General features: G+C 36.9%; 1 protein-coding gene across 5 annotated transcripts in view; it reads right to left on the bottom strand.

The window, feature by feature from the left end:
• Positions 1 to 26,881, bottom strand: part of LOC135200190 (TOX high mobility group box family member 2-like) — a 1,058,689-nt gene that overhangs the window by 870,413 nt on the left and 161,395 nt on the right. For 3 of the 5 annotated variants that reach the window (XM_064228567.1, XM_064228578.1, XM_064228568.1), the window contains exon 1: positions 7,385 to 7,417. The exons of the other annotated variants lie outside the window; for them this stretch is intronic. In XM_064228567.1, the coding sequence (XP_064084637.1) occupies positions 7,385 to 7,402 (18 nt within the window). In that variant the 5' untranslated portion in view covers positions 7,403 to 7,417. Of the gene's footprint in view, positions 1 to 7,384; positions 7,418 to 26,881 lie in introns of those variants that run through there. 5 annotated transcript variants of the gene reach the window in all.

Raw genomic sequence — 26,881 nt, 5'->3', positions numbered from 1 at the left:
GTGCACTACCAGGGCACACTGGTGACTTCACTGCTCTGTAACTCAGCATGGGGTTCAGTGTCAGCTACTCTAGCTTTACTTAAGCTGTAACCTAGCTGTGCTTCAGAGTAGTTCAGTGTCCCAAATACTATCTAATAGCCCGATATAAATTAGCTGGTAGAAAGTACAGGGTCAGGCAAAATGATCTGACACATTTGTAGGTTAAATAAAAGGCAAATAAAGTAAAGAAACAAAAAAGTGTTTTTATTTTCGAAAAGTACATATAATGCCATTTTTTTTTCATATAATGCCATTTTGGTTTGTTTCTTTATAATGCCATTGTTTTTTTTCGTTTCTTTTTCAGTTGCTTCCATGAATTGGGACTGGTGAGCATCGCGCTTTCATTGTGGAAACCTTTATCAAAACATACGAATCTGTAACTGTAACACAAAGAGCGTTCCGTTTGCACTTCAATCTTGGTAGACATGATCCCGTACCAGCTTGAAACACGATCTTTGTTATGGGTTACCAACTTCAGAGCTACTGGATCTGCATGAAACGAAAAATTCAACCGGCCCGACCTCCAGAACTCAGAAAATTGTGGCAGCGGTTTCTGGCGGTGCGAGGTCGGTCGGTTGATTTTCGTCAATGCAGATCCAGTAGCCCTGAAGTTGGTAACCCATAACAAAGATCGTGTTTCAAGCTGGTACGGGATCATGTCTACCAAGATTGAAGTGCAAACGGAACGCTCTTTGTGTTGCAGTTACAGATTCGTTTGTTTTGATAAAAAATTTCCACAATGAAAGCGCGATGCTCACCAGTCCAATTCATGGAAGCAACTGAAAAAGAAACGAAAAACAATGGCATTATATGAAAAAAAAAATGGCATTATATGTACTTTTCGAAAATAAAAAAAACACTATTTTGTTTCTTTACTTTATTTGCCTTTTATTTAACCTACAAATGTGTCAGATCATTTTGCCTGACCCTGTATATATATGCATACATACATACATACATACATATACGAGTATAGACTTTATTCCCAAACGAAAATCAAGATTCTAACTATCACGAAACAGTTAGTTTTAAAAATCAAATGAAAAGTCAAAATTTGTTCACTAAACATCGACTCATAGAAAACATACCGTTTGAAACATTATCCAGGTAACTGAACAATTCCCACAAATGAACAGAAAAATGAGACCCTTCTTTCTCCAAAGCTCCGACATATTTGTTCCACAATTCAAATAGTCACACAGCAAAAGTATCGTCTCTTTATTTCATCAATTATACAATTAGGGCTTATCAAAACTGCTAATAGCTCGGCTCAGAGACCGACAGAGCGACAAATCGACAGAGTTCCTGTCAAAAAAAAAAAAAAAAGTCAAAAAAAAAAAAAAAAAAAAAAAAAAAAAACTCTTGGTAACACGCATGTCATTAAAATAATAATAAATCTCGTAAATAAATCAGCGCAAATTTAATACTAAAAAGAAAGTTCACGGCATCGGCACATAATAGATTAGGATCTAATCACAAAAGAAAAGAACTGATTAGTGAGGAAGTGTCACTTATTTCTCTATGTCCATATTTCAAAGTTTCTTGTGGTTTTCGCGCACCCCTCATCTTCACTCGAGTGTTGGGCAGATAGTGCCTCAAAAATTATAAGAAAAAGTTCACAGGGGAAGTAAAACATGACGCACGAACGAACAAGCATTCTCGTTGGACCAATCCCTTTAGATGACGTCACGGTCATGTAACGAGTTCGTTGCAAAAAACAGCTTGTGTCATAAAAAATAATTTATTTCATAATTCCTGATCTACATATAACTGGGTTTTCTACATTCTATATTTTTTTCCTTGATCCAAGAAATAGCAATCTCGAAGGATAGAGACTATTCCTCACTGACTCCGCCCAGGGAAACATACGCACACATCACAATATTCCATCGGGATTTTCCACAGCAAACTCAGCTTGAAACAATAGATTCTCCTTAACAAAGAACATTTCCTTTTGTCTCCGTGAGAATCAACGCTGATATCTATCATTTCAAAGAATGTAATTGTCAGCAGATCCAATGCTTACTACATCCGTCTTCTAACCATTTTCCATAGGCAAGCAAGAAGTACAGTTTAAATATATAACACCTATTTTTATATATATATATATATATATATATATATATATATATATATATATATATATATATATATATACAGAGAGAGAGAGAGAGAGAGAGAGAGAGAGAGAGAGAGAGAGAGAGAGAGAGAGAGAGAGAGAGAGAGAGATTAGTTAAGACAACCACGCCCAAATTACGACTGAATTGACAGGAGGTGCCAGCGTGGAAGAGCCGAGCCAAGGGTATGTGGGGCTCTACATGGCTTGTACATGTACTTACCTGGATGGTGTACAGATCACAGGGGACTTAAATGGCACTGGATGAATGATCAGGTTAGGTGTGGGGTGACCGAACCGAATTGTATCCCATACATCAATGTGCATATCAGATTAAGGTGGTAAAAGGATAGCCCCTCAGTCTTAGTCAAGAGCTCATGGCAAGTGTAAATTCAATCAAAGGCAAAAGGAAGATCGACTGGAGTAAATGTCTTTGCCAGAAAGACAAGAAAAATGAAGGTGCTTCATCCTTGGTGTCTCTGCATCATAATCCTGAACATGATGGGTACAAAATAATTTCTACCAATGTGACACTGTTCCAGGAGATTAGTGAAATGTCGCTTAACTTTGACCCAGCAAGGCTAGATGAAGATAATATCATAAAGGAAACACTGTGACAAAACATGACAAAATACCACAAGCAGTGTAGTGTCATGTTTAATAATGCAAAACTTGATCATGCAAGAAAACGAAGATCTACAGTTAAAGGTAATGAACTACAGGAAAAGCATGCTAAACAGCATCGAATGAGTCATGACAACGAAGCAAGCATTTGTGTGAAAATGTAGCACCTGCGTCAGATTTTGACGAGTGACACTTAATGATGGTAAATTATTGGCAAAACTAGGTGCAAGTGATGCAACTGCACAAGAGCTGAAATACTATCTTGTAGGTCTCGCTAGCCTTTACAATAGGGAGAGGTCCTATCTTAGAAATCTTCAGAAAGAACAATGTCACAGTGAAGAAACAATGTATATCCACTATTCCTATCAGAACTGGTTAATTATGTCATTGAAGTCAGCTTGGGTTTGGATGGTCCTGCCATATTTCATCTTGTAGACATATCCCAATTATACCAGCAGTGCCTGAAACAATTAAGCATTTCCTTGTCCACTATAAATACAATAAGATTAAAGGATAAATTGTTAGCAGAAACCCATGAATTAGAAGCACACAACAAAGGAAGACGCGCTACTTGCCTTGCAGAACGATGTAGCTTTAGCCCTATCTCAGGCATCTGACTCCTCAGATACACTTGTGATTGCTAAAGCAGCAAAAATACTGAGGAAGCATATAATGGATCATCAGTCCAGGATTGACGGCACCTTTGGTGAGATATGCATCAATGATGCCATACCTCAAAATCTGCTCAAGTTCACAAGTATGGTCGAACTTAGAGCAGAAATAAAGTCCCAGCCCAACTTTGACTCATGAAAGTCAGACCTTGCTATTGCTTAGTTCCTGCAGTACAACTGCTTCTCAAACCAGAAGGAAGGAGGCAGTGTACTCGACACTCCTTTAACTCCTTTTCCAGTGTTGATGGGCATGGCTATCTATGCCAAAACCAGGAAGAGAATCCTGGTATAAATGCTTCATAATCATTGCATGAGTATTTCCTATGACAAGGTGCTGGAGATATCAGCCAAACCAAGTATGTGGAAGCGGGTGTAGTCAGTCCACCTGTCTTGAGAAAGGGGTTGTTTACCAATGCGGTCATGGACAACATCGATCACAACCCTTAAGCAAATAAAGCTAAGACCTCTTTTCATGGGACCAGAATTTCAGTATTCCAGCCCCCTGACAAACACAACCGGAGGGAGGAGCGCCAGTCTGTACCTGAGCTACCTGACTCCTTCACAAATATCCCCCCTTGCTTCCTTCAAGTCTAAAAACCCAACACCAACAAGTGGTGCAGTGCCAAAAACAGTCTCAGACCTTTTTGCCATAAAGCAGAGATCATATGAAGCCATCCCTCCAACCACAGCAGTTCTGCTTCGACACAACAAACCTTCAGCATATTAGTCAGGTTGTGTATGGGGTTAGGAAATTCTGCGCCAGCCAGGAGTACAGAGTTCAGGTGACTGGGGTTGGGAAAAGATTGGTGAAGACTGGAAAGTCTTCTGGACAGCCAACTCCCCCACTGCAAAGAGTTGTAAGCAGCTTACAAAATGTGGCTGCAAGTCTGGTTACCGTGGCAGGTACAAATGCTACAGGCTTGGGCTTACTTGCACTGTTTTGCACAGCTGCAAATGTGAGGTGTAACCATAATGTGAGGCATAACTAAAATGTTGCAAATGAGGCTTGGGATACATCTGAATGTGAATTTCGTCACACTAAAGGGTGACACCATGCATCTTTAAAATCTTGCACTCATTTCAGGCTTTAAAAAAAGACATCGATACAAAGCTCGAACATAGATAAGATACTTTGATATCATACTCCATTATAACCTTGTGCTTGTATACTTTTCAGTATCATTATGGGGTCCCTTCCCAAAATGTAATTTTGAATAGAAACGTTAGAAACAGCAATGCTTAATTTTCTGTTCGCTGCCCTCTTTTGTTGGGCCATCTTAGTCGCTGATTATGTCGACATGTTGCAAATGCATTTAAGTTGAGCCAAGTCATTGAATTGTCAAATCAACTGTAAATCTTAGATCTTGGACCAAAGAAAACCGAGCTGGCACACAATACATACATAATTAAATATATATACATACTATATATGTGTGTGTATATATATATATATATATATATATATATATATATATATATATATATATACACATACATACACATATATATGTATATGTGTCAGTTGAATGGAACTCATAACGCAAACTTTATATGCCTTATAAAAAACCATTCCACCACTTTTAATGGAGGCGATTCCCCAAATAGGCCTTGACACCTACGTAGGTAACTTAACATGCAAAACACAAATGGAAGCATCTTACCCATTTAAAATAACCAGTTCACAAGCAAAATCGCAACAAAATCGAAATATGTATTCTAATGAGCACCTCCTTCAATCTATCAGATCGAAAAGAAACATTTCACCTAGGATGAGGCTTCACACGCTGAAACGATAACACTGAAACTATTAAAGCGTGTGCGCTTCATTTACTGAAAAAGAAGCAGAAATGATGATGATCGTTTTGTTGATCTCCGAATCTTAAACCTAGATTCATTCACGATTAGATTAATGAGACCAGACGGTGAAAAGCAGTTAAATCCGCTGGACGAGTCTTCGACACTCGGGTAACTCACAGTCAAATCTATATAATGAGGGTTCTGGAGTGTCTAGTTCAGGAACAGTTCGTGACAGGTTCCACTGATCCTAAATACGAGTAACGGGTATATGTAATGAGGAAGATTCATTTTCCAAGCATTAGAGTCATTCATGCTTTTTATCATATCGTCCTCATTATTTGTTCTGTGAGCTGGTGTATTTCACATGCTGTACATTAGAGAACTTTGAAAAACACTTCCTGCAAATCATGTGGAGAGAGAGAGAGAGAGAGAGAGAGAGAGAGAGAGAGAGAGAGAGAGAGAGAGAGAGAGAGAGAGAGAGAGAGAGAGAATCGTTAGTAGGGTTTTACTTTGAAAAAAAAAATTGCAGGAATCAGTTTTGCATATAGTTTTATATTACGCATATTTTCCTAAGACCATCTTTAACTTCACATATCTACACGATTCAGTAAGTGGTCCTCTACTTGAACAAGATCTGATTACGCTCTCTCTCTTTCTCACCACAACTAAATATTTTGTGGCCTTTAGTGCTGTTAAGAACCAGAAATTTATCGACAGTTTTTCACTTTTCTTCAAGCTAAACTTGTTCTTCTGGGACTCTACTGCCTGAATTCTGAAGATAATCGTAAAACTAGTACATATTTCTTTACATTACCCTACAAAATTTTCATTGAATTATAACGATTCTTGATATACGTATATATACATACATACATACATATATATATATAATATATATATATATATATATATATATATAATATATATATATATATATATATATATACAGATATGTATGTATATATATATATATATATATATATTATATATATATATATATATATATATATATATATATATATATATATATATATATATATATAATGGGTGTGTGTGTATTTTCAAAATAACCACTATGGCCTCTTTAATTTCTAGGAATGACTGCACTTTTGTGGATACCGAAGCATTAACTCGCTTTGCTAAAAATCGAATTCAGATACATTTGACTAGAGCTGACAACTCATTCGCTCCATCGTATCATAGGCGTTTTAGCTGTTAATGAGTTTTAGATTATATAATATTTACTGGCCGCTTTGAACCCATCTTAAAGTTATTCTTCATCACTAACGCCAGTGACGACCTAACTTCCCGACTTCCTTGCGCAGTCAACTCTGCACAAAGTACCTTAATTCATAAAGAAATATATTTGTTCGCCGTTATTTTGGATATGAACAATCCCCATCCAAAAATAAAATATAAAAAAGTAAGAGGATGCCGAGCAGGCAATCAAAAGAATTATACAAATTCGAATTGGACAACAAATGAAGAAGATCCATATCTGGATGGTAAGATTTTATGTGACCCTTGATTATTTGGGTGAAGTTCAGCTAAAGCACTTTGTCACGGAAAACAATAAAGGTCTAATTCAACTTATACACACACATACATATATAATTCGAATGAACATATTTTCGCAAAGCTGGAATATACCCATTCACACTGTCGTAGCACGGCATTTTACCGTTTACTGAACTACATATCTGAATTTGATAAGTTATAGGTACATATGACCAGAAATACAAGCTAATATTCTTCGTCGTGGCTAAAAAGTTAGACTTAAACTCACCGCATCCTCTCTAGTGGTAGTTTGGATCTTACCGATGGAAGAGTTTCTTCAAATGTTCTAAAATTATATTACTGAGACCGGTTCTTATTTTCACGTGCAATACGGATTAAACGAAACTATCATACCAATCATAATAATTATAGCAAGCGGAACCGTAAGCATTACTAAGTCTAACTCATTAAGCAAAGAAATAAAAAAAATAATAATAATAAAATAAAAAAGGGGAGAAGGGAGAAAGAAAACTTTCCACACTAATTCAAGGGTAAGTTGAAAAAAAGGTAATACGCATGTTAAAACGAGTATTTGGTATTGGTAATTTTAGAAAATATTTCTATTTCTGACATCGCTGACCTTTTTTCTCTGCGTCATCAGGTTAGTCCTGACAACCCCTCAGTAGTGTATCTCGGTGTGCAAATAAGGCAAATACTATTCACGAACTGTCAGCTCCCTCCTGGAAAAAAAATAACTAATTTACTGTATACTCATCAGAAATAATTATTTTCAAAACTTAGTGATATCAAAACAATACTGGGAAAACAAAACTTTTATTACAGTACTGGACCCACGACAATTACCAACATTGTCCACATAGCTGAGGATGCTTAATCAGGCAACATTATATAAATCATATTTTTAAAGATGTGAGTTTATAGATCACTTGACAGTACAATTACGATTTGCATTTAATGTAAAAAGAATTAATTCAATTACCAAGACTTTGATACATAAAACGCCAGATGCACTAACCATTACATACGACATATTAGTTCGGTTATTTACTGCCAAATTATGAAGGGTGTCCATAAAGTCTCTTTACAGTTTAAAACATATATTACAAAATCAAATGAATAGACAAATTATTACAAAATGAGGGGCAGATATTGAAAGTAGTTTTTACCTCATTTAATAGAGCTCTATACGGACACCGATGGTTGCACGAAGCACATCAAGTCGGTACTCGTTTCCTTGCCATGTTCGCTGTAGCACAGTCTCATCAATGATAGCAATTGCTGGTCTCTTGCTCGAGATTGGTGATGTCCCGTATTTTCGTTCGACACACGATATCTTTAACTTAACCCCATAGAAAGAATTTCAGGGGAGTGATATCTGGTGAACGAGATTGCCAAGGAATTGGGCCGTCCCTTCTAATCCACTGGTCTGGAAATGATCGATCTAGGAACCCACGAACATGCAGTCCCCCAATGTGGTGGTGCACCATCTCGCTGGACCATGAAGGTTGGATGAAGGTCATCTAGTTGTGGTGCCACACATTCAGTCAAAAGGTGAAGGTAAACATCTGCATTAACTGATGTCTCATTGGAGAAAAATGAGTAGAGCTGAATCTAGAATTTAGGCCAAAGGCCAAGCACTGGGACCTATAAGGTCATTTAGCGCTGAAATGGAAATTGACAGTAAAAGGTTTGAGAGGTGTAACAGGAGGAAAACCTGGCAGTTGAACTATGAATCAACTGTTAGGAGAGGGTGGAAAGTAAGATGAAGAAAGAGAATATGACAGGAGGTACAATAAAAGTAACGAAAGTGGTTGCAGCTAGGGCCCCAGATTCTCAGATTGTGTGTGTTCATTTCCCCTGAAACATGAAAGCTTGTCTCATCACTAAAACAAACTTAGTCGACGAACGTTTCATCGTCAGATATTCATTCCAGTATGCTAACGGGAAACTCTTTACACCTTGATTCATCATCTGGCTCTAGTGATGTGCGAGTTGCACTTCGTATAAGCGTACGATCGCAAGTTCTTGTGTAGGACCTTGTGCACTGTTGAACGTGGTAGCCTTTAAGTGTCTGCAGCAGTACTGATGGACTATATAGGCGAACGATCAAAGGTTTGTCTTACACGATCGATGTTTTACTCAAATGTTCTTGGTCGTCCAATCCTTCCTTTATCCAACATTGTCCCTGTTTCCATAAATTTCTTGTGCCATGCACCAACTGGCTGACGTGACGGTGGATCTCTTCCACACTTAGTTCAGTAGTTTCGTTTTTTGTTTGTATTGTGTTTTTACGTTGCATGGAACCAGTTGTTACTCAGCAACGGGACCAACGGCTTTACGTGTTACGTGACTTCCAAACCACGTCGAGAGTGAACTTCTATCACTAGATATACACATCTCTGACGTCTCAGTGGAATGCCCGAGAATCGAACTCGTGGCCAGCGAGGTGGCAGGCCTAGACCAAACCGAGCACGCCACTGAAGCGCTTGGTAGTTTCGTTGAGTCTGCTTATCTGATTTTGTTTCAATAAACCATGACACGCATTGTGTCTTTTCTTCAGGAGTAACCATTTTTTAGGTTCATTTAACACAGCACCTCTTTCATCAACAAGGTATCTAAAATACAGAAATGCAATGATTAAAAACTTTTGCTGAGTACATAGAACAAATCTGATCAGGATATATCATCAAAGGCTTTTGTAGTTTATTTCTTAAATTCTAAAGAGACTTTATGGACATCCTGTAAATCTCTCAGTCAAGAAACCAAACATCGGTCGAAAATAAGCATCAAATGATTCTTAATACAAGTTTACTTCTGATCAAATACAAACTTCTAAAAAATCACCAATTCTGCTCCTACTCATACCTTCCACTAAATCTCAATACCAAACCTATGCTACTTCACCCACAGAAAAATCTCTTTTTAGGGTGATATGACAATATCCAGAAGTAACCAAGATGGAATCATCTGAAGGTATTCAATGTTAAAATGATCACAAGAATTTCATTATACTCGCTAATTATGAGCATTACACTTTATTACGGTCCTATATAAGAGTGGCAAACTAAAGGGGAATTTCCTGACAAGTGGTGCCATGTTGTCGATTTAGTTTCATCATTCTGAACGTGCTATGCTAATATTCTGTAGTAATTTTCAATGATAAAACACTGCAAAGAAATGTGATTATATATGCGGCTTATGTATCATTATCTGAAGGTATTAGTGCACTTTGGGCTGGATTTTGAACGAATATACATATTTATGAGTAATATATATATATATATATATATATATATATATATATAATATATATATATATATATATATACACACACTTTTGAATTGTTTTCGATTACATATTTGTTCCCAACTTTTTATTTATCATTGCTTACATCATCAGAGAATCTAGAATTAAATTGAGGAGTATTCAAACACTGATAAACAAACTAAAACTAACAGAACGCACAAAACGAAATATTTTAATATTTTAAAACTAAACTGTTATAATTACAATAAAAAAAATTATTTACGGGTATGCTGCCAACCTGTCAGTATGACAGTATGAGGTATATGCCGTAAAGACAAAACAACATATACATTATTATGACAGGTACAAAAAAGAACAGCCGAAACCTGAGTGTTCATTCTCGGAATAAGTAGGTTTATCATGAAGACTCGAACACTGGTAGTGCAAACTGGATCGAAGTTCGTCCATTTATGCAGAAATTTTTGTTTCAGCTGAAGCTTCACGAACTTGCTTATGATTTCTAATATTAGAGTATTCGGGGTTAAAGAACACCCACCCCCCACCCCCAGTACAAAAACTTATCACTCTATGAGAATCTATTCGCACTTCTTGAAGTCCCCGGGTAGATACCACATAAATCCTGGAGTTTCCTTTTCGGGATTTGCTAACTCCTGCCACTCCAATCTCTGGTCTACATCAGAAAAGAAGAGGTCGACCGACTACGGTTTCTTGACGGTCTGCTCTCCAGGTAAAACAATAACTTTACTACCACGATTTTTAGAAAACAGACTTTTACAAGTTAGGTTGCCAATTTTTACATATAGTGCTTTTGCAATTTTAATTTAACTGTTGCTGCTCTCTTTCACAAGGCCCTTCCCTTCACCCCTAGTTAGAAAGCATTTCATGAAGATACATTTCTTTCAGAAATTTATTTTCTTGTCCTCAATATAATACTAAAGGTTTTCCGCTAAATATAATAATCCCACGATACCCAAACTGTACTTTAACGCTAAATTTCCATTCTATCTTTACAACCATTTTAGAGAACAAAATTTATCCACACCATTTAAAATCATTGTGGTACTCAGAATGTTACACTTGTCCCTGTAAACCCCCTGACGATTGGTACGGTTTCTAAATTTAAACATCAGCTTTTTGTGTTCTGATGTCCTCCGGACTGGACTATGATTATCCAGTGAAACTCGGTGATTTATATTACATCCACTCCTAGACCCATACAAGTACGAACAGATTCTCTTAGCAGGGTAAATTCTCATACTGGGGTACAAATCTCCAACACCGAAGACTAATATTAGAAATCATAAGAAAGTTTGTACATCAACTATTGGGGAAAAAAAAAAAGAAACAGTCTGAATGACTGGACAAACTTCGAGCCAACTTGAATGACCAATACTAGAGTCTTTAATGATCAAACAATTTGTTCCGCGTTTGAACGCTACACTTATATAATTTTCTTTTATTGTGATTCTAACCTTTAAATGATTTGAAATGCTTGAATTTTGTGTTTTTCTGTATTCTAACAGTTTTAATTTATTTATCAATGTTTGGCATTTCCTCATTGTATTTTGTATAACATTCAGTCTCCTCACTTCCACTGCTCGGGTGGGTCTTGTGTTTAATATGTTGTTGAATGTATGCTTTTAAATATTATTCTTTTTATTATTATTTTTTTCTGTTTTACCGACTTCAATGCGACCAGGAAGTATGTCGCAAAACGTCGGCTAATAAAGCTTTTTATGGATACGATGCCTAGCTATTCGATTGACCTTTGCACGTATTTAAATTATATATGTATATTTATATACATGTGTATACAAATTTATATTATATATACTATATATTTTTATATATATTTTGATAAATTAATGGTTGGCTTGAATATGTGGAAAAGTGTTCTAGCGGCGTACCGTATAAGGCTACTTGCGGCATCAATTCTATAGATACAAGATATAAATGATAAACGTATTTAAAACCGCGAGAACCGCTATAATCCAGTTCGGATCCAACATCACGAGTTGTAACTCGTAAGACATTGACACTTCCTATTTAATTATCCGTTATTCTACCAAACCGATTGACTCTGGGTGATAAAATATATTATTGGTTTTCTTAATGGAAAGGAATTCACACAACGTGTTAAGGAGATTATTATTGATTTACACCACCCGAGTCACAGATTATTATGTGTTGAATTCCATATTTACTGATTTAGCACTCATAAATATTCCTAACGCACTCAATTTCGGTGTTTGTTTTTAGTGCTATTAATTCTATATAACGTGTCAAGGAACTATTAACACTAAGAAGTGTTTATTCCCTCTGTCAGACTCGTAATTCCGTTAATAATTCTACGTATATTCTTTCAAGGATTGATTTGGCACAGGATAGGCCCTTAAACTGACAGGTGTCTTAGTGTGTCCCTTGTCTTCATGACACGTGTTACAATCAGTTATGTGCTTTTTATATCTGTAAGCATTGTAGGCCAGTAAAATAGTGATTTGGCTTTCTGTGACATACTATGGAACCCTGGATGACGGAATGCAACCAGTTTATGACAATTGGTATGAAAGAGATTATTACTAATACCTGGTCGTTAGTCATCTGCTGTGTTCTTCGGGTTTACCTCATCACAGACCTACATATAATATTACATTTGATTACATTATTCTGATACACATACTTTAAATATACTTTTGCTTTAGGGTTTCTGCTCGAAGTGTTTATTGGTTTGCTTAGCCGCTGACCCTGTTTCCGTTTCGAAGTGTTTATTGTTTGGTGTTTATTGCTGCTGACTCTGTTTCCGTTCGAAGTGTTTATTGTTTGGGTTATGTCTGTTGACGCTTGCTTTGTTCAGTTTGTAACAGTTCTGCGCTCCGACCCAGATATTCAATGCTCGCGATCTCTTGGGTTAAGGAATTTTCTTGTTTAGATACGGTTTTAACAATAGGTACGGATGTTTCTATATCTTTTAGTCTAATTAATGGTTCTTTGCTGTATGGTGCGGGATTGCGGGATAATGCGTCAGCTATGATAATTGCTTTCCCAAGTAGATATCTTAACTTGGCTCCAAAGACCTGAATGATCATTTGTCACTGAGTTCCTTTTGGACTGTGATTAAAGCCTTTGAAAAACTCGGTAAAGGACTCATGTTCAGTAAGGACTTTATCAGGATAGCCATAGATTATGAACTTAAAATGTACTAGTGTTAAGATACCTAGCCTTCCTTGCCTATTACTGCATATTTACTTTCAGAGGGCTTTAGTTTACGTGAATAAAAAGCTATAGGGAAGAACTGTTTATCATATGACTGAAGTAATACCCCTCTTACCCCTTGGTCTGAGGCGTCTGTTGCAATAAAAAAAAATTCCTTATTTAAATCAGGGATTTTTAAGTTAGGTAAGCTGCATTATTCCGCTTTTAAGATATCGAACGCCTGTTGATGCTTTTCAGACCATAATAAATCTACGCTCTTCTTCGTAAGATCTGTTAAAGGAGCTGTCATGATTGAAGAGTTACATATTTACATACGATTGTAATACCCACTACAGCGCAAAAGTGCTGTATCCCCCTTTTACGTTAATAAGTACCGGAAAGTTATGAATAGCCGACACCTTACCATGGACTACTTTTAAGACCTTGACCAGACACATAAAACCTAGATAAACATGTTCGGTTTTTAAAAACTCACATTTAGATATTTTACTCTGAGATTATTTGTCTTTGTCTCTGTAGCACTAGCTCTACTTTATGTGAATGTACTTCTAAGGTATTAGAAAAGATTACAAGATCATCCATATAGGCATGTAGGGTATCCCCTAAAAATCTCCAAACACTATATTGTAATTGGGGTGCAACGTAAGCCGGAGGCATACGTAAAAATTGATAATGTCCCCTGAGTGTGCTGAAAAAAAAACGGTGTATGAGGTACAATCACTTAGGTAATGGTATCAGGTAAAAGCCTTTAAGTAAGTCCAAGTTGGTGAAAAAAATTTATTCTAACCTAACAGAGATAAGATGTCGTCGGTACATCGCACTGGAAACTATCGGAAGTCGTTTCCTTGTTTAAGCGACAGAATCTACGCAGATACGCCAAGTCCGATCTTTTATGGCATGACATTTGAGGGAAAAATTATATGGGCTTATTTGATTTCCTAATGGCTCCTATTACTAACATTTTTCAACTTCGTCTTTTATCTCTATTTTGAAATTTCATTGAAAGTCTACACGAAGGTACGTATATAGCTTAATGTTTGTCCTTAGACCGTATTTTGTGTTAAATTATATCCGTTTTTTCCCAGAGATCACTCGCTAGTGGAGAAACTTCCTGGTATTCAGGTAAAAGATAAAAAAAAATTTCTGCTGAATCACCTCTGCTTGAATGACTTTACGGATATTACTTTAGATAGATTATCAGAGAGATTCATCCACGACTGGTTGGGCGTGATTAAAACTAGCAACAATAAAAAATGCGATATTTATAACTTCCGTATCCACGATATGTATACTTTTAGGGCTTTGTTCGCGGAAATCGTTATATTTCAGAGTGTCGGGAAGGATTAAAAATTTCATTTCCCAGCAAAGTCTTTTTACACGCACTAAGACATTCGAGGGTGCATGCTTCTCGAGATTTTTGCGTGCAAAGTACGACTGCGGTTGTGGGAGAATTCTGTTGGGTCATTTGAACAATGTTACGATTTATGAGACAAATGTATAGTTCCTTTATATAAGTTATTATTTGATTAACTGTCTCATTTTTGTTCAAACGGATTTTAATATGTTTGAAGGTTTATAGGATTTTCCTTTGATAAACACGCCTTATTTTGCAGGATGTAAGATAATATTTTGTATACCCCTAGATGGATCTTACAATTACACTACATACAGATCAACGTTTTTTATAACTATAGAGGTATCTGTAAACGCTCGCTTATCCGGACTTCTCATTAGGGAAGTTCGAACAACAGACGGTGAGTCCGTAAATACTGGTAATTAATTGTACTAAAGGAATAAATAAGATATTCTAATTTTTACGGCGCGTACAGTTGGGCTTAATCCACCAGTATTTATTATAACTTAATGTATTAAAATTAAAACGAAAACCTGCTCTGATTACTTATACGGTCGTGTGTTTCATAGGAAAAATCCTTTTTAATTCAAAAAGATATTGGTATGAACAAACATCGCTTTTCCCCACTCTGCTAGAGTCGCTTATTGTGTGGAATTTGCTTTGCTTTGAACACTTCGGCAGTTTTTCGACTGACCTTGACCGCTTGACTAGGTGACACAGTCACCGAGTTTGCTTGTTTGATTCTGAACGGGCTACTGTTTCTATTTCTTTTTGTAATAATTAGGATCCTTCTCTTTATTACCATCGGCAACGTATGTGTGTTTTAGCATTATGTTGCTGGTTACGTATAAAGCAATGAATGATGAACTATTAGGAACTGAGCGATTACTAATAAGACAAGTTATCTCTACTGTATTCAATTTTAACTGTTTGTACTTCATTCTTTGCTAAAATTTGAAATAGTGAGGGATCCTGGTCAGCGCGTTTAGCCTGATGAAAGTTTTTTACAGACATGTTATTCCTTGCAATCCAGCCATATTTTTAAAGTTAAGTTGAGTCATTGAGGTTCGATATTTTATATAACTCAAAAAACTCAAGGCTAAAACTGCGATCGGGACTTTGCAAAGGAGCATTTATTGTCATGACCCGAAATAGTGTTACCTCTAATTTATATAGATTTTTGTACGGGTGTTCCACTTGTTTTTGTGTGTTTTCTAATCACTACGGTGCTTAACGACCCTATCCATGCATCTGTATAAATACAGACGTCCACTGCGTAAACGCATATTCACTGTTTAATATGATTTGTTACGTAAGGGATTAATAATCACCCAAAATGATAAAATTAACATAGTATATGATTATGATATTTTAGTAGAACTTCTGGAAACAGACACTCAAAGATAAAAACTCGCAGTAGCGAAATCTCAATGATGTAGATAATTTCTGTAAAAAAGTAAGATTAAGAATGTCTCGTAACTTCAGCCACAGGAATAACGAAATTCGACCTGCAAAGGAAACACTCAAAGTTACTCCAAATGAATAAAAAATTGTACTTAGCTTGCTTTTGTGGGAAGTCACGGTGTTCCGATAACGACACACGGCCTTGGTCCTCCTTCTCTATTTAGCGGACGACCTGGTTTGGCTTCAGTTTCCCCCGTGCGCGTTGTTTCGATGATTCGAGCCCTTGAAAATCCGATGCTGCAGACGCGTTCGGTTTGTTTCTTGAAGTTCCGGAAACGCTCACTAACGATGTTTTCTTGAATGATTCTAATGAGAGACGAAGCTTCCGTTGCCGTAGGAAAAGGACACGTCGGTTTTGTTTCTTCTTGAAGTTATTCACTAAACGATGATACTAAGTTGCTTGACGAATCTTGTTGTTTTCTGAAGTCGCTCACTAACGATGATACTAGGTTGCTTGACGAATCTTGTTGTTTTCTGAAGTCGCTCACTAATGATGATACTAGGTTGCTTGAAGAATCTGCTGCTTTCGTCGTCGTTGACTTCATGATTTATTATTCTGTTTTTTCTTCGTAGGACGTTGTAGAGTTCTTCTGGTCCGCTGGCCACCAAATATTAGGGCTTGTGCCTTGTATGATAAGGCGCCCTATGAGGTAATGTTAGACTAGCGATAATCTATACGCTAAGTCGGTTGGTATTGCACTTCCATCTTCAATGGAGTGTCTGGGGTTTTGTAGATCACTTACGAAGTCGGTATTATCTTTACGACGATGTGTTAAACTCATGGTTCGGTGAGGTTCTTGTAGAAAACACAAGGTATAAAAATAGTATATTCTTCTGAAGTTTTACATGATGAAGATCAGGTATGATCGTACAAGTCTTCTATGACGATAGCTTGATCGCTTCTGCCAATGATGATGGCTAATCCTATTCCTCTACATGATAAAGCTTAGGTAAAGAGGTACAGGTCTTCTAATAACGATAGCTAACTCTGTTCTGCCCGTCTACCATCTCTGTTACAAGTTATGAAGGAACAGACAGTAGTTTCGAACATATGAACATACTATCAGATGACATAGTTTCATACGAACACACAATCGAATGAGACACGCTACAGATCACGTAGGCCGTTTGAATAATAGGTCGGGGTAGTTGTCTCAAGCAGGGAGCTTGGACTAATGTTTATAAACAATTGAATGACTACAGGTGACGGCATGTTATCTTAGCCTACATACTTATGGTATACGTCATCTTTAGCGTCTCTAGTCTGATCACATTCCTGCAAGCAATTCTGGTTGACCCTCTTTAGTTTTAGGACTTTTATTATATATGGACTAACATTCCATATTTTTTATTATGTAAACACTTACATATATGTATGTATATATATGTATACGATATATACAAAATGTGTTTGCGTAAAATAGACATCAAAGAGCAACCTCTTAGATAACTGCGACTGAGGATAAACAAAATCAGCTTGAATAAAAGAGAAAGACTTTGTCGACCGAATATGAGTAGAATGGAGACATTAATCCTAACACAATGCTTTCATTATTCTTCATAACAATATGACGACGAGAGCAATAGCTGGCGCCCCAGAGCTCCTGTTTTATCAACAACCTGAATTGTTTTGACTGTGTAACATGTTTTAACAACAAAATTAAATCGACAAAAACAACATCGGTAAAAATAAAAACAATATTTGTGATAAGTCCTTCACGCAACATCTGTATAATAAAGAATACGGGGAATGACCTTTTTACAATACCAAAATGCGTGCACACACAAGCACGAAACCAAAGATGCTGACAAATCCACCCATCTTTTTAACAACAACGACATGACTCCGTTAATGAAGAAGCTAAGGACTTCAAACGGCCTAAGTTCAGTAGTTATCACTAAGACTCGAGTGAGCTGACTTGGGATACAAACGACGTCTTATCTATCGTTCGAGCTATCCGGTGCAGACGCTGGCAGCCTTGGAACTAGTTTCCGATGGCTGTATGCTGTTATAGTCAATGACAGCGGTTATTTATAAGGATGGCTTATTTGTAGGGCGGGACAGGCGTGAGAAGATAACAAGGTATTGACTAGTACACTTTTAAAAGGTGAGGACGTGTGCTGATAACCCATGGACAGTATGAGTGTCGATGAAAATAACTATGTTTTACATTTGTATATTCCCGTATTTTATGTGTAAGACAATCAGACAGATAACAAAACATCTTGAGTATGACGGGGCTTCAAGGTTATGATGTGAAAATGTGGACGGGAAAAAGGAAGTTATTTAATGCTGACACATTTTGCATTAAATGGACTAGCAAAGAAATATAACATTCACATGGTGATTCACATGAAGATATGACACAGCATGAAATTTAAACTAGCGCGGTCTCTACTGAGGGATGAAAAGTTATGACGAGAAATGAACGCAAAACAGAAGATATGAAATCCTGTTAAACTTGAATGTTAATGGATCACCATAAGACTGAGAATTATATGGCAAAGACCTTGAAGAAAAAATAATAAGAGAGGACTATATCCTGACAAAGGCTGCTTTAAACAACCTAAAGAACCATTACATTTTGGAAATAAAAAGATGAGAGAGGTGATATATAAATAAACCCAACCTTTGTCAAGAATGGAAAAGTAAATAAACTATCAAAAGACATAAGAATCTGGATGGTGCTGAGGTAAACTGATAAAGCATTTGATGTAGCGTTCATGATACAGTAGTTGATGTAGTGTTCAAGGAAGACACCTATAAAATCAAGAAAAAAACTTTTCTTGGTTCTCGAAAAGATGAGGAAATCGCAGGGTTACAAATTTAAGGTACTATATATATAGGCCATTGACTGGCACATAAATGCAATATTTAGGAACATCACAACTTTCAGTAGTGAACAGGTTATTGCATGCTGGTGGGCAACTTCGGAAAGCTAAAAGCTCAAATGGTACATCGTCATTCTAACGACAGTGTTCTTTCTTACATGGGCAAAGGGCAAAATATCAATATCACTTGTAGAGAAAGATGGCGTTAAACGTAGAGATCGTTGCATCTACATAATTCATAACTGCCAAAGGGATGAAGTGGCAAGAAATACCAACACAAAGACAGAATAGAATAGCATATACAATTTAGGCCGAAGGACAAGAGCTGGGATCTATGAAGTCACTCCGCACTGAAAAGAAAACGGGGAGTAAAAGGTAACAAACGTGTAACAGGAGGACAAGCTCGCACTTGCACTATGAAACAATTATTTGAAGAGGGTGGGAAGTCCGATAGAAGATAAATGTTAATAGAGGTACAGTAAAAGGAATGAAAGAGGTTGCAGCTAGGGGCCGACAGGACGCTGCAAAGAACCTTAAGTAATGCCCACAGTGTACCGCGCGTGCGGTGTACTGACGGCGCTACCCCCCAAACGGGGCCAACAAGATAAATTCTGCATGAGGAAAGGCTACAACTAATTGACCAAGTCGATGGCACCTCAATAATCACCATAAATAAAGCAAGTGGGTCTACTCTTCTTCGGTACTTGATTCGTTTCCATTTAGCGCATTATAAGAATCCTCCATTATCACTGACGGGTTCCCCGTTAATATCATATTTGTTATTACCAGAAAATGTATGAAATACACCGGTTAAGTAAGTTAGTTCATTAACAATCTTAAAAGAGGAAAAGGAAAACTATTGAAAAATCTCCCGTTCATGGATCGTTCTAATAAGGAAACAGAGCGTGAGATCTCAGGACAATTTCGCCCTTAAGATTAAAGCAATTAACTAGACAGCAACGGTTGTCATTTTGGAGGTTGTGCCAGCAGTGGCATTAGTAGTTACAATAGTTGTAAAAATAGTAGTATTCTAATGATTTTTGCCTACGAATACAAATACAGCCACTTTTCAAGGTGCACGGTACACAAACAAATTCTAAAACACGAAGGAAGAAAACACGTGAAGTAATGATGTTAATGATGATAATAATGATGATAATGAGCATGTGTCTAATAGAGAAAAGCTGCTTGGACGCTTGTTAACGCGCGCGGGCGAGTTAGCGACTTAAGATAAGAATTGGTTAAGCTGCTTAACTCGACACCCTTAAGAAGAATTAGTTGATGAACGTAAAAATAGCCTCTTTCTTTAATGGGCTTCGCTTTTCTCCGTCCCGCTCTTCGTTTTTTTTATTCGTGGTTCTCAATAAGAAGGAGCAGACAGGAGGACCAAAAGGGAGTTACACGTTTATACGTATCTCATGTATTTCAAAATCCCAGTTTTTGCTTTAGTCCAGCAACACGCCGTAATTGGTTAATCCCACAACCCAATAGCACTCAACTCAACATGTTTGTTTCTTAGTGTAGAAAAATGGTTCTGGTGGAGTTCGTATTTTAAAGAGGCTGTTATACTATGAGGTAAATATGGCGCATAAAAACGACATTCTTTTGCACCAATGGAGTCTGCTCATAAGGTAAAGAAGAAAAATAAAATAATTTCACTTATGGTAATCATCGGGAAGGTATGTAAACTTTTGTTGGATTATAACTGCATGATTCGTAGATTTCTGTTGCAACCCTAATCATCAACATTAATAAAGTTCAAAATTTTGCAGGAAATAACCAAGCTCGCAGTTGTCGTTGCCATAGATTCTGATGAACGCATATCACGAGTATTTCTTGAACAGCGATATAACTTTTCTTTCACATCTAACATTTCTTTTTGTATCTTCTAAAAACCAACCTTGCAGTAAATAAAATGTTCGTAAAATTTTTTTTTACAAGTACATGCTTGTAGTTACGTGAACTCCATTGAGGAGCCGTTGATGAAACAAGGGTGTTAGTTATAATAAAAAAGCACCCTGATGCACAAAATATTTTTGCAGTATGACAAAAAATCACATTAATCTCAAAGAGTAAAGCCTATCGATTGTGAGACTGTCGTACAAGTAGAAATGGAAAACAGGAGAAGGGAAATGTAGAGGCACGACGGGGACAAAAAGAAAAAGGTTGACTAAGTGAAATGTAACACCACTTTTGTTTTTTTACTATGTGTGGAGAATGAAGGGGGTTGGGTAAGAGTGTGTAAAGGGTGAATCATTTGGAAGCATAGTGTAGAAATAGGTGATCAAACAACTGTTATCTATATACGAAAGCCAGAAGTGCTACAGCAAAAGGGCCTTGGCATCCTAGGAGTGCTGATAGCATGCAAGTTTAAGATATGTATTATAATGTAAATGCTGAAGGCCTTCAGACAAAGACCTAATCATTAAATTTCTCTGAAGGTCTTTTTAGGGCGGACAGTTTCACTATGGGCAGGTTGCAGAATTTGGAATGGGGTGGGGGGAGGGTAGGGTTGCTCAAGCTTCAAGACATTGAGGAATTTTTGCAGGGGAATGTTTAAGCCAACGAGACCTATTGAAGAGATGGATGGCTGCTTGGGTTCAGCGATGAGTGGTGCCATTTGGAAGGAAGCGATGGTCAGAAGGTGACGATGGGTGATGTATACAAATAGCCTGAGTATCCAAGGAAGTCGGTGGACGTAGCAGTGATGAATTCCCACTGGAATTTTTCTTCAAGAGGTGAAGGATGAGGGTCCAGTATGACAGTAAGGGGTTACCAATGGTAACCATGAGTTGTAGACTGGCATCTGGGGACATCTGGAACACCAGTGATCCCGTGAAAGGATTTGAAGGAACCTGTCTCCAACAGGAACTTCCAGCAGGAGACTTGCTTGGTTATATGGAATCTGGTATAGTAGGCGTCCATCGGGGTTGTAACTGCCCTGGTAACTATACTGGGTAACTGCCCGGACCCATCGAGTTGTGACTGCTACGGTAATTATCCTGGGTGACTGGCCCACTTGTTTTCTCTCCAGCTAAGGGCTCAATTCCTCACAGCTTTGCCAAACGTGGTGGTACACACAATCTGAAGGGACACTTGCATGGTGTTAGCTTGTATCACTCTGCGGTTACCTTACTCCTGGTCCTTCTCCTGGTCTTCTGTGGTTTCACAGATGTCGTGGGTGGTGTGTTGCAAGATCCTAGAGGCCTCTAGCAATTTGTCCATCATTTTTAAAAGGTCCTCCAATTGTGTTCCTTTAATGTTAGGGAAGGCAGCCCAGAGGCTGGTCAGCAGTTGGTGGAGCTACGTATATATCCTTAACCAGGCTGATCTTCTTGAGTTTTCCTTTGGCCTCAAATTATAGTAACATCTGGAAGGACTGAAAGTTCATTCCAAGATGGCCCTGCAATTGTGTCCCCTGTCAGTGTGGAGAATAGGCCGAGGACTTGAAGGGAATGGGCATGCAGTAGCACGGAATGAACAGGTCACAGTATTTGATTCTCATGTTTTGTGCATCAAGCCAGCACGTGATCGCTGGGAAGAGGGTGCCTGGGATTGCCTCAAAGACATAGGCCATCTTCTAAGCCAATTTGTGATGTTTGTGAGACAGAACTGTATGTCTGCTCTTTGGAACCAGATGGCTAGTTCAGTTATTGAGGCGGCGGCAAATGGAGGGTTACGTGTTTAGTTTATCTGTTCACTATCAGTTCTTCTGAATAGCGGTAGGCATGGCCATAGTTAGTCTCTCAGTTGTGGTAGTCATTTTGGGCCCACCATGCCACTGAGATATTTGTAAACTCTCGAGAGATCCCAGGCAGAGCTGAGACATTGTATTTAGTCCATTAGTATCTTTTTATAAAGTTGGCACAGCTGTAATTAAGTGTGTGAATCATATGGTTTTACAGAAATACCATACTTAGCATACTAAGAATGATCTTGGACTCTTGAGGGGGAGCGGGCCAGAGGTGATAGCTGTATTACTCCATTAATGGCTTTTTGTATTGGTTGGTCCACTGTGCAGTACATGAAAACCAACTTGGTAGAGGACGATCTTGTGCTCTCGAAAAAAAGCAAACCCAGAGATGTTCCTACATATTTTGTTAATAGCTTTTTCATTGTAGGGCATAGCCATATGAAGTCCATTGGTCACCAAGGGTTAGGTGCATAGGAACATGTTTGTTTAACAGGTTTTTCCAACAACACCAGTATATGGAAATTCATAAACAGGATATCGATGAACAACTTTCTTTGTTTAATACCTCTTGTTTCAGATTAAGTCTGCCTTGTCCTCGCATACGCTCTTGCTCCTTGAGCAGCCCATAACAAATGTTGGTAGTTAACTTCACTAGCAATTCTAGTCCGTTTTAATAGGCCAGCATAATTCAAAGTAGTTAAAGGCAATCTATTGTCCATGTGGCTGAAATTACATGGTGGTGAACGAGTGGGGTATGGGAACAAAGCTGTGAGATCACTTTGTGAAAGACTGCCAAACCTGGCAGCAAAACCTTGGTTTGGCAGCGAAGCTGGGAAGCATATAGTAATTACCACTCAAGATGCAGCATATACAAATATCTATCAAGCAACATTTCTATACACATTTTTTGGGGGCTATAACAATTATGTGTTTTTAAGATCACTGTGTGTATGCAGCTAGAAATAATATAAATAATGAAACCAATGTTAATTAGGAACGCATGCAAGAAACAAAATATCCAGATACTTGATTTGAAGGTGTACTGAGACTGGCAAGGCAGATTTTTTATGGGAATGATAATAGAGAACTATATAATACAAAACCCCCATTTGCAATGCCTTACAGTAATAACTTTTAATTCTCTTATCAATACTTAAGGTTGTCTATATCAGACCACACGTATGTATACTCCTGTGACTCATTCTACTCTTGCTAAACTGGATAAAATAGATATCTTATGGCTGGTATGAGACCGAGTAACTGGGTTTCCTACTGCCACATTTTTATTTATTCTAGGAAAGATAATTAGTGTCATTAAACTGAAAAAGAGAAATTTTTTTGAAAATTTTAGCTGAAAGTGATTTACTATTTCTTATATATATATACATATATATATATATATATATATATATATATAATATATAATATATATATATATATATACCATATAGTTTATGTACCCTTGCTTTTCGTTTTTCTTGTGATATTTTCCTTAATCGAGTTCATGTAGGATGGTGCTGTAATTCTAATGCTCCAATTTTTCACGTAATGGCTGAAGATTTTTAAGCATCACATAAAGTAAGTAATAGAAAAAGCTAACTTGAACCATTACAAGTAAAGGCTGAACAGTTGTTTCATGTTCTGACTATAACATACAAGTCAGCGCAAACATATTCACACTCACACAAACATGTATACATAATGTTTTTGTACTTTTTCTTATTTCTCACTGTACATACACGCACATATGTGTGTGTATATATATATATGTGTATATACATATATACATATAATATATATATATATATATATATATAGTATATATATATATATATATATATATATATGTAGTATGTATATATATATAAATATATATCTATCTATCTATCTATCTATCTATCTATCTACTATCTATCTATCATATCTATATCTATATCTATATCTATATCTATATCTATTATATATATATATATATATATATATAATATATATATATATAATATATATATATATATATATATGCGTGACTATATATGTATGTACAGTGAGAAATAAGAAAAAGTACATACACATTATAAATACGTGTTTGTGTGTGTGTGTATGTGAGTGTGAATGTGTTTGCGCTTGCTTGTATGTTATAGTCAGAACATGAAACAACTGTTCAGCCGTTACTTGTATTGGTTCAAATTAGCTTTTTCACTTCATGTGATGCTTAAAAATCTTCAGCCATTACGTGAAAAATTGGAGCAATAGAATTACAGCACCATCCAGCATGAACTCGATTAAGGAAAATATCACAAGGAAAACGAAAAGCAAGGCTACATAATTAGGAACAACAAGTGGTTTGAGAACACATGAATAACAAAACGTTCTTTATAAAGTATCCAGCTACGAATCATCTTGACTTCATGGTATCAAAACATTAACCAAAAAAAAAAAAAAAAAAAAAAAAAAAAAGCTGAAAAAAGAAATTGATAACTAAAATGTAATCACCATTCTGAACACCTACCTCCATCACCTGTAATTAACGCTCGCTGTTCTGCATGGACGCTGCCGCCAATTTTTTGTGCGTGTGCCTCCCCACTGTGCACAAGATGTGATTTATGACACCTCTTGATATAGAAAAATCTAACCGCAATATCAGCAAGATATTTCCATAGCAGGAAGAGGGGGCAACATCGTGTCTTGCTAAGAGGAAAAAAGCCTCGCCAATAAAGCTACCCACCCAACATCAAACACGGCATCATAACTTGCGTATAATACCCTTTAGACAAAAACTATGCCAACGTCTACAGTATAAAAGAAGAGCATTTTTCATCGCCGACAAAAACGATCAGCCTCCATAACAACGCTTTAAGTACCTGAGGATTGTTGCCGGCAGCAATCGCCAAACCACTAACACCATTTAAGTGTACACTAACACCATAATCACACTATACAAAGAATCAAAAACGCATTCCTTACAGACTCAAGGCACCGGGGGAAACCAGTTTTGGGCGTGGATAAAAATTTTGAGACTTGCCAAACACACGTAGTTACCTATTATCAGAACAACACTTTACAATCCATTTTTCTCCTAATGCATCGATGGCCCCAGGGCAATAGTAGTCCATGATGAAGGAGCTTATGGTAAAAGCATTCCAGAGTAATTGGAGTTACCATCAGGAAGCATTCGATGCCTTCATTTACATGAGCCAAATGATGGAAGCTGCAGTTTCTCTCGCTTTTTTCTATTTTTTTTCTTTCTCGGGTATTCAAATTTTGCGGTGAGCTACTGAAGCTCATATCATTTTTGTTCCGAGGTGATTCATCAGAATAGATGAGCTCATCAGAAGATTGAAGACGCGGAGGTCGCTCTGTCTGAATATGTTAGGCAGAGAGGGCAGCACCTAATGACGCTCACAACACTCGTTAACAATGGTTCCAGGAAACTTCCATAGCGCGATTCCTTACTGCTTTCCATGAATCTCATTTCGGAATATCAGAAAAACGGATCAAAGCTGATAATATGCCGTTCATGTTATATTTGGACAACGCTGATGGACAAAATAATCAATATTTTTCAACGTGTAAGAAATCTGTAACTATTATTTTATTTTTTCTGACTTTTACACTTCCCCAGTACTTTTCTGTGAGCATTTTGTTTTTCTTTTACGTGCTTCGTGCATATTCTTATATTTCGCAAATAGTATGGGCGTTTATCTCTTATAGAAATTGCTCCATTTCACATTTAGAAAGACAACAATTACATTATATTTCATTTTCATTCAAATTTTTCCGGCCTAATCACGAGATTTTCATTCCTTAAGTAATGGTCTTGTAATTCAACTTTACGGTAAGGTTCCAAAATTGCTGCCCTTTCGTCCATAATATATATACATGCCAATTGCTGATTCGGTCTACGTATATGCGTACTGTGTGTATATATATATATATATATATATATATATATATATATATATATATATATATATATATATAAAGCACACATATATAATGTTTATATATGTGTGTATATATGTTATATTTAAGTATGTTGTATATATACAGTGGACATATAGACACTTAATCAGAAATTGGCGTGTATATAGTATATTATGGACGAAAAAGCAGCAAGTTTGGAAACTTACCTTAAGGGGAATTACAAGATTATTTCTTGCAGTATAAAAAAAATATTAGATAAGTGTGCGTGTGTGTATGCGAGTGTGATTAATTGGCATTAGAGTCTATATACAGAACATGAATAAAACAAATCTTAGCTCTTAACGTTAACATACCTCATTTCCTTTCT

The sequence above is a fragment of the Macrobrachium nipponense genome, chromosome 26 (genome assembly GCF_015104395.2).
Source record: "Macrobrachium nipponense isolate FS-2020 chromosome 26, ASM1510439v2, whole genome shotgun sequence".
Lineage (NCBI taxonomy): Eukaryota > Metazoa > Arthropoda > Malacostraca > Decapoda > Palaemonidae > Macrobrachium > Macrobrachium nipponense.
This window is presented reverse-complemented; position numbering and strand designations above follow the sequence as displayed.